A 9,719-nucleotide genomic window follows, 5' to 3' on the forward strand; every position below is an offset into this window, starting at 1 on the left:
ATGGACAACGATAACTAAGGGATATGAAATTACTTGAACTTTCAACACACTACCCTGTTCTCTCTTTGAGAAATTGAGACACCATGAACCTTAGGACATTGTTTTTATAGGAACAAGAAATGGATTAGCTAGCTGGAGAGGAATAATTTTCTGTTGCTCTCCAGCTTATCATGTTTAGTCACATGCAGTAGCATTTAAACTTGACAGAAACTTTGAAGTAAGCAAGGGAAGGATTGTTAGTCCCATTTTACAGTTGAAGAACCATGATGATGGACTACCCCTAAAACTCATAGGTCTTGAACATGCTACTGACTGAACCCAATGTCCCCTGGCTCTTGATATACCCAGTCCTATAAGAGTCTTGAAGCAGGAAAATGACAGAGACACAATGTCTTAGTACCAGAAATGGGCTGTTTATTCTAGCCACAAGTTTCCTTGTGGCTAAAGCTTTTACGAACTTCCACTGACTTTAGCAGAGCTCTGCTTAGGTTCTTCTCTGTCTCAGGAGGAAAGGACAAAGACTGAGAGAAAGAGATGGAGGTGGAAAAGGATGGACACAGAAAACAACCACATGGATGCACCCCCCTGCCACACACACACACACACACACACACACACACACACACACACACACACACACACACACACACACACACACACACACACACACATCCCTCCAGTGAGGATTGGTAAAATCAAAGTGAAGCTCCATGGGTAACTTTGGCGTTGTCATCAGTTCCACACCATCCAGTCAGTGGAATGCTTTTCAAGTTATCACCAGCTCCTGGGTCTCTGAGATGCCAAACTTGGTCTTATGCTGATCAAACAATTTGCGTAGGGCATCAATATAGAGTGTGTGGTATTTGGCCACAATCTCCTGGCTCGGATTCTCAATCTTGGGCAATGGGAGAGGTTCCCCAACTGCCAAAGGGAATAAAAAAGGAAAAGGGGAAAACATCAGAATAGCTTACTCCTAGGGACAGCCTGAAGCCCAGCTGACCCTAGCCCTCTTGCTCAGCACTTCCTACCCAGGCTCCCTTCCTCCAACCACAGAAATGGATCCTAGAACTTAAAACTAAGCCTTGTAACAGAAGGTCACTCACCAACAGTGGTTACTGGCCGAGAATATGGCAGAAGGCCCCAGGAGTTCTTGGTGAAGCCACGCCCATAGAAAGCACAGGGGTAGACGTGTACCATCTTCTGGAACCACTTCTGAAAGTAACTGATAAAGCTCCCAGGAGTGAAAATGTGCTGGTCATAGAGGTCTGCCTCTCCAAAGGCATAGGCGGGGATTAGAGGCACCCTGTTAAAAAAAAAAAAAAAGACATGCTAAACACCAGCATCCCTGGGTTTACCTACAAGCTCCCTAGAACTCAAATCCATCTGTTTCAAGGTCCAGGCTAACTATGGTGCCCATTGCCTAAACTAGACTCACTGCCTTTAGGCACAAAGCAGCAGCTTGCACAAGGAAGCAAACACAGTGATTCCTTAGAGTGCCCAAATCTGAACCACTGTCTGAAAATGCCCAAAGTCCATTTCATATGCTTTCTTCCCCTTAGGCTGCATGGTAAAAAGTCTGACTTTCTCTGCCCTAAGGTGCCACCCTAGTCCTTTTGTAGAAAAACTGGCTTGAATGAGAGACCAGTTCAAGGCCTCCAGGACAGCACCCTGCACAGCTCTACTGCAACCCATAGGTGGTTTTCCCCCTTTGTACTTTTAACTGACAAAATTGAATACAATTTGTACATAAAACACTGGAGAGATAGCTGCTCAGTTGGTAAAGTGGTTTCTATGTAGGCATGAGCACCTGAGTTCAATGCCCAGAACCCACATTTAAAAGAAAAAAAAGAGCCAGGTATGACAACATGCGTGTAATCCAAGTGCTAGGGAAGTAGGGATGGGTGTATCTTTAAGACTTGCTGTTTAAGCCTACTCTACCAGATAAATTCCAGGCCAGTGGCCTGTCTCAAAACACACACACACACACACACACACACACACACACACACACACACACACACTGTATATAGTTTATGGTGGTTCTATTGAATAACAATTGTTTGCATATTTCTTCCTTTCTCTTTAAATACCACTTCCTCAAAGCCCAATATTCTTCCTGGCTGAAGTTTTGGACAGCCTCCCAACTCCATCCCACCCCATGTCCCTAGAACTTTCCTTACCCATATCGAAGGGCTGTGCGCACAAAGCCCTGCCGTTTCTTCAAGAACAGGGTGGTAGAGCCGGGCACGCTGTATTTGCACTCAGCCAGGCCACCAACCACCACAACAAGCATGTTGCCTGTGCCCTTCTGAGTAAGCAAAAAGTCTATGGACGATTGACTCACAGAGCAGGCCCCTGGTGTGTAGAAAAAGCCAAGACATTGATTACTTACCAATCCCTGTAAACTACCCCTCCCCACTTCCACGAATACCAGGAGCATCTTCTCCAGCCTGTGATTTGGGGAAGCTGGTTAGCACCTGAGAAGATCTCGAATTTGACCTCGCTCTCCCTGGTTTTCCTTATGGTAGCCATCTATGTGGCTTTGTCCCCTATGAGCCACTTACCTGTAGACATTATATACTCTCTGAGGAAAGGCACCCAGAAAAAGGCTCCTAATGTGAGCATATAAGGAGTGATACCAGGAAAGATCTTGGAAAAGCCTGTTGTGTCAGTGGAAAAGTGACCAAACCATGAATGGGACAGAAGCCCATGAGGATGGCAGGCAAGGATGTAGTTGTGGTTGGTTGGAATATCTTTTGTCTTTACAATCTGTAGAGGAAACAGAAAACAGGAGAACTAGAGCAGAGAAAAAAAAAACTTCTCTTTTGGCTAGAGAACTGGCAGAGAAGGACTGTGAATTCCAGCAATTCAGTCTGGGCAACGTGCATGTCCAGGAGTCACTGGTTTCCTGGCCCCCCCGTGTAGCTGTACGCTGTGCCCCAATTCTGACCCAAATGCTCACTCAGTGAGCCATTCAGATCTATGTGGCTTACCTTGAGTGGGAAGTAATTGCTGTAGTGTTTCCACAGACACCACCTCCTCACACAGTTGAACCGACGGCCACCTGAAAGCACAGAAAAGCTCTGTCCACCCCTACTCTCCCTTTCTGGGCCACTTTGCAGCTACCTTGGGGTCATCTCACTCTCTGCCTTTTCCTGTTCTCCTACATGGGAATTAGGATAGGCATATCGAGACCAACCTAGAATAGACCCAGCCTCTGCTTCATCACCCAAAGCCAACCCTGTCTTCCTCTTACCCACGTCAGTTCCAAGACCTTAAAAGGACCCCTTCCCTTGGCTTTCCTAGACCAGGGAGGGACAGGCTGAAAGATTGCCTGGAAATTAGCCAGAATCTCTTAGCATTAGGAGAGGAGCAGGAGGAATATATGGCAGCACATCCCAGTGGGCCCTTACCTCGCTCAGGTGTCTTCCAGTCAAAAGCCAACCAGAGGAGCATCAACACAGTGACAGGCCAGAACGATGTGAACACCACCAAGTAGAGGTTGACCATGATCACAGTGATGACTAGAGGGAACCCAGCCCAAAGTCAGTGAATTATAAACAGTCTCTCACATTAAAATTACCCTACTGAATTCCGTCCACCTCAAGGTCACACCACTCTGACCTAGGCCTATTCAACAGTCACTTCCACACCTTACAGGTAGCCCACATGGCCATGTACCTCGTGCTGTCCTCCTTGACCTTCTGAACCTGGTTTTGGTATGGAAGACAAATGTGTTCCTCAGAGCTAAGCTTCAAACAACAAGGCCTCCTACACCCAGAACCTGTCCCAGAACTATGCTAGACTCTCTATATAGTGTGGTAAGTGGGAGAAGCCACAGATAGCCACTGGGCATTTGAAGACTTAAAGAAGTTTTTCTCCAACTTACATTTTTTTCACAACATCAGCCCTGTCAGTCAGAAGTTCTCAACCTGTGGGTTGTAAGCCCTGTGGGGTCTAAGGACCTTTTCACAGGGGTCACCTGAGACCATTGGGAAATACAGATATTTACACCATGATTCATAACAGTAGCAAAATTATAGTTTTGAAGTAATAATGTGGGGTTGGGGATTTGGCTCAGCGGTAGAGCACTTGCCTAGCAAGCGCAAGGCCCTGGGTTCGATCCCCAGCTCCGAAAAAAAAAAAAGTAATAATGTTATAGTTGAGGGAATCACTACAAAATGAGGACTTGTATTAAAGGGTTGCAGAATTAGGAAGGTTGAGAAGCACTCCTGTGAGGTGTCAGAGGAGATACCAGAGAAAGCCAACACCTATCTTCACCAGATTAGAAGTACACAAAGCAAGGAACAGGGGTAAATAAAGGCTGGACTGGAATAAGGTAAGAGACTGTGCTCAGCTGAAATAAGATAGAAATGTTATGTTCAAATATTAGGGAAGAATGACTTAAGAGTTATGGGGCGCCACATTCAGTTGGAATTATTACTGAAAATGTAAGCAGCCAAGACTAAGATTATGTGGGGAAGAGGATCAAAATAGAGGTTACAAACAAAACAAAAATCTATAATAGAGTGATACCCTTTATCTTGACTTCTTATTGGAGCCTCATGAAAATGATTTAAATATCTTAGGACCACAGACCTACAAGATAAGAATCAGAAATGTGCCTACAGTAGATGAGAGATTTCAGTAAAACATTTGCTCGTGTCAAGTGAATGAAGAGAGAAATAACGAGCTTGTAAGACAGCAAGCCAATCTCCTGCAAAGGAGGCGCCTCCTGGAAGTTTGCTTCTTTGGAAAAGTCAGGGAAGACTCAGAATCTGGAGGCTCAGGCATCACAGGAGGCAAGGATGAAGCACAGGCTCAAACATCAGAAGCCTGGATGAATTCCCGACAAGAAATTAATTAGGATGACGGTTTGTTCTCCACTGCTCAATGCTTGATCGGAGAATTATTCACTGAAAATTGTACAAGAAAGATTCTGGATTCAGATGCAAGTGATTTTCAACTTACAACAGTTTAACTTAACAATGTTCTGTACTTTCCAGTGGTGGAATCTGGAAGAAACTGAATTTTGCTCTTTTCCTGGGCCAGCAATGTGTGGTACCATTGTGTCTCATGGGGGACAGCAGCAAAAAGCCACATCTTCCAGTCAGCCACACTACCATGAGGATACAGGGCAGTGTGCTGTGTTAGTAAGCTGTCACAGTAGGTGCATCAAATGTACTGTGTTGATTAGTTTGTTAGTTGTATTGCTGCTTTGAGACAAAGTCCCATAGTACAGTATGACAGCCCACGCTGGTCTCAACTCATAGCAATCCTCCTGCCTCAACCTCCAAAGTGTTAGGATTACATGTATAAGACATGTTGTATTCATGATACATGGTATTTCCAATTTACTACATTTGGAGAACTTCTATACTTACATGAGCTACAGCTAACACAGCAAAATTACTGTTGAAATGAGAGGACTGACAATTTGATACACAGTCTCAGATAATTTGTCTCCCATGTCTTTTTTAAAAACTGAATACTACTAGATAACCTGCTTCACCAAAATGAAGGAGAACACAGAATCCATGGTGGAAATAAAAGTCCAACAAATGAGGAAAATGAGCAGCACAAGGCTGCTTGTTTGAAAACAAACAAGCAAGGTACCTAGGGTACCACTTTAAAGAGACTCCCACTCTTGGCCACATTCAAGTTCAGCCTAATATCTGTATAACCCAAGAGTAAGTACCTTAAAATTTGCACCCAAGTTGCCTCAAGTACTCTGGTAATAACAGGCAGACTATAATAGGCAGATGCTAGGTTCCAACAATGCTGTCCTCAAAGAAAACAGGAGAGGTATTAAAGATTTCCCAGTGTGTTTGCAGCTATTGAAAGGTTACCATGTGGGTTGGGGATTTAGCTCAGTGGTAGAGCGCTTGCTAGCAAGCGCAAGGCCCTGGTTTGGTCCCCAGCTCCGAAAAAAAAAAAAAAAAAAAGAAAAGGTTACCATGTGTGTGAAATGACTGTGGGTAAATTAGTAATAAGTAAAAGATATCTAGTAAATGAAAAAAATAAAAGAACTGGAGAGATGGATCAACAGTTAAAAGCACTTACTGTTCTTAGAGAGGACCTAGGTTTGAGTCCCAGTACACACACATCATGGTTCACAACCATCTCTAACTCCAGTTCAAGATGATCCAACAGGAAACATATGATGTACATACATGCATACAGGCAAAACATTCATACAATAAAGTGAAAAATCTTTAAAAAATTATTTATTAATTTAAAAATTAAATGAGTCAATTATTAGTTCCAAGAAAAAAAATCACATAAGAAAATACAATATTGGTTCACTATATTTCCTAATTGTCAGACATTTAACCAAAACTGTGCCATAAGAATTTTGGAAGGGGCCTGATGAAGGTGCAGGGCTGTAATCCCAGTACTGGTGAAGCAGAAGCAGGCAGATCTCTGTGAGTTGAAGGCCAGCCTGAACTACATAGTGAGTTTCAGGACATCCAGGGCTGTGTAGAAAGACCCTGTCTCTAAGAAGAAGAAAGAGAGGTAGGAGGGGGAGGAAAGGAGGAGGGGAAGGGGGAGGGAGAGAGGAAGGAAGAAGAAGAAAACACAGTTTTGGAAAGAAGAGGTAAAAATATCCAAGTAACATCATATAGGGCTCGATTCTCATTTCCCATGTTGGGAGGGCAACAGAGAAGGCCTAAAATCATTACAACACACAATAACAGTGCATAGAAATTCCAAATAGTAAACCAGTATTTTTAAAAAACAACAAACTTGAAAACGACCACCACCGGGGAGCTGAGCACTGTAGGTAGAGCAAAGGCCAGCAGCTGGAGCCCCTGGACGTGGGCCGCAGAGCATTTCGTGGATAATTAGAGGTGTGGGTCTAGTCCAAAGGATACCTCATTTCTCTTAGGGTTTGCTCGAACTCATGCACAACTAAAAATATCTTGTGGTGTCTTTCTTTTTCTCACTGGCTTTTCTATGCCCATGTTCTATTTATTCTCTGATCCCTTGACTCTTTCAGAACCTTTCTTCTTCTCCCATCCCCATCACTACTAGCCTCGTTCAAGTCCCACCATTTCTCAATAGCCTGCTAACCTTGGTATCTCTGCTTTCCTCTCTGGCTCTTTGGTTTGCTTCAAAGAGCTACAGTAGACTCTCAAACCCACAAGCCTAATGTCATTGTCCCATGTTAAACCCTGTTCTGGCTCCTCGTGACCTTCCAGAAGACTAAACTCCTTCTAACAGTTTTCAGTGTTCTCTATAACCTCCCTGGACCTGTTCCTCTAATTCCTCCTCCCTTGATCCCTCCTTCCTTCGGTAAAAAGTATATTACACAGCAATTCTGAGTTCACTCGCAACAATTAATTCCTGTCAGCCCTTTACATACTCCTGCCTCTCATTCACCCTGGCCTTTTCCAGTGCTGGGCATTTACTGTTCCCAGGGCTCATCCCTTCCTTGCCTGTTTCTTATTTGTCCTTCAAGAATCAACTTAGTCTGGGTGTAGTGGCACACAACTTTAAACCCAACATTTGGGAGGCAGAGGCAGGTTAGGTAAGCTTGAGGTCAGCCTGGTTTACATAGTGATTCTGGACCAACTAAGGCCACATCATGAGACCAGTCTCAAACAAACAAACCAAAAACAAATAAACAAACAAAACAAAACAAAAACAACCTAATTGGCAATGAACATCAAAAAGATACTCCACCTCATTTATATTTGAGAATTTTCAAATTAAGATTGTGGCTTATTTATCACTTCAATCCAGTGACTAGGACTGCATATAGGTTCTCCATGCACTCGTCTTCCTGAGCTATGGCAACTCCTGAAGCTACATTTTCCAGTAGACAATTCACTGTCCCTGTACCAATCTGAACAACAGAGTCCACCGTGAGCTGACGCTCCTACCAAGCTGTTTGGTACATTTAGTGTGAACAAGAGCACAGTGTCACTAGACTGCCTGTCTGGTGTGCACACCAAGCTGCACACCCAACCTCCCAATCTGCAGTGAGGAGATGCAAAAGACAAAGAAAGGGACTCTCAGACAAAATGTTAGCGTTTGTGAGCTCAATGGCAGTCCAGCTCTTCCACTACCTAGCTGTGTGAGCTTGGGCAGATCATGTCTACTATATGTCACCTCACCAATTACACAATGCAGATTATTAGTCACATAAGGTGATTAGACTACAGAGGATCGTACATGTTAGTTAATGCTGTGTGCATGTTATTTAGTATTACATGTGTAGCTATCATTATGACTTAAGATTAGCATCAGCTGAAATGAAAGAACCCATGTAAAAACAGTTGGGCCAAAATAATATAAATGGTTCTGGTAACTAAATCTACCCCTCCCACACTATGCCCTTAGTCTGGTTGTTGCTTGAGGTAAGAAATGCCTACTGTACTATTCATTGGCATGCTACTGTACCAGGTTCATGTTCCAAGGCCTACCTATATTCCTCATTCCCAGAGTGCTGACAAGATCACTTAATTCATGCCCTTGAATCCTGCAGGGAATTTTTTCAGGCCCCCTCCTACAGTGATGGTTAGTTCCAGTATATACAACACCATGTCCGATGTATAATTTTTATGAAGGGTCAATGATATCGATGGTGAATACATGAATAAATTCCTCTGAGCAGCAGGTTTCCAAAGATCCCTCTGCCATACAGTTAACTCATCACAGTTTGCTTGATTTTCTGTGGTTGCAGCCACTTCCCTCTTCTTGGCTTGCTTCAGCGAATTTACTTGCCATGACTCCATAGCATGGCCTCTGCACCTCACTGTAGACCTCATGGTTCTCACTAGGCAAACCTAAAGCAAGACGCACCCACACCTGCACAGACACATGCATGTCCATGTAGTCATGCACAGATACCACCAATACCCTGCCCAGGTGGGTGGGGTCACAGGCTAGAGTAAACCACTGTTTTAGTTTGCCTAGAACAATACAAAGTTTGAACATTGAGCATCCTACCACCCTAAAACCTTCCATACCACGTGGCAAGCCCATGTAATTGGATGCCCCAAGTAGCTTGAAGACTCACCTATAACCAAGGCGCTGAGGGCCCACTGGAAAAGAGCAAAGACCTCCATGGCAGTCTTGAGGTCCTTCTTGGTAGGCCAGAACATGATGTGCAGAATCTCAGTAGTTCCAGGTAAATGCTGTTTGGCTGTCCAGCCCTGACTACTCTGAGGCTTGCCATGTTGTCTCCCCTGGTCTTTCAGTTCTGACTGTTGCATATTCTCCGCCCCTTGTCCCACCCCTTCCAAAAGACTGCAGGACCTCCTACCGCCTCTGCTTCTCCAGGTCCTCCCAGCTGCCTACCCAGCTGCACTTTTACCCACTTGAGCTCAGGCTGAGTTGAGATTGTGACATCCCTTTACACACCTGGATAGTGGATGAATCCCTGATGTGGGAAGTGAGTGGGTGAGACAGGGCTAGGGAGCAGCTGCCAAGCCCAGTCTGAAAATAGGGGGGCTGTGAGTAGGAAGAAATCCTGTACTCAGATAGGAGAGACTCAGCACCTACCTCTCTGAAGGTGCAACTGCTGATAATCTTGGTTAAGAACAAAGCTGGAAGGCTGACCAGGTCACAGACTAGGCCTAGAACACCTTCACCCTTCAGGTCATCGCTCACAGGAAAGCCATCACATGCATAACTGTGGGCAGATAGTAGGTGCTGAGCAAAATTCATACTGAGTGGGTTGACAAATGTTAGGGCATACTATGTTGTTCTGT

General features: G+C 44.4%; 1 protein-coding gene across 1 annotated transcript; it reads right to left on the minus strand.

Moving 5' to 3' along the window:
- Positions 1-766: 766 nt before the first annotated feature.
- On the minus strand, positions 767-9,110 carry Awat2 (acyl-CoA wax alcohol acyltransferase 2). Its single transcript, XM_032890261.1, has 7 exons — positions 9,026-9,110; positions 3,414-3,524; positions 2,994-3,064; positions 2,565-2,769; positions 2,181-2,355; positions 1,104-1,303; positions 767-921 (listed from the first exon to the last, which is right to left on the minus strand). The coding sequence occupies exons 1-7, from the start codon at positions 9,108-9,110 to the stop codon at positions 767-769; spliced, it is 1,002 nt and encodes a 333-aa protein (XP_032746152.1).
- Positions 9,111-9,719: the final 609 nt, after the last annotated feature.

This window comes from Rattus rattus, chromosome X (assembly GCF_011064425.1).
Source record: "Rattus rattus isolate New Zealand chromosome X, Rrattus_CSIRO_v1, whole genome shotgun sequence".
NCBI classification, from domain to species: Eukaryota; Metazoa; Chordata; class Mammalia; order Rodentia; family Muridae; genus Rattus; species Rattus rattus.

Excerpts from the sequence above, each read along its gene's own strand:
- Awat2 (XM_032890261.1), bottom strand. The coding sequence starts at position 9,110 with ATGTTCTGGCCTACCAAGAAGGACCTCAAGACTGCCATGGAGGTCTTT. Across the intron at positions 3,065-3,413 it reads CTGGAAGACACCTGAGCGAG|GTGGCCGTCGGTTCAACTGT; the intron begins GTAAGGGCCCAC and ends CTGTGCTTTCAG. Across the intron at positions 1,304-2,180 it reads CGCACAGCCCTTCGATATGG|GGTGCCTCTAATCCCCGCCT; the intron begins GTAAGGAAAGTT and ends TTTTTTTAACAG.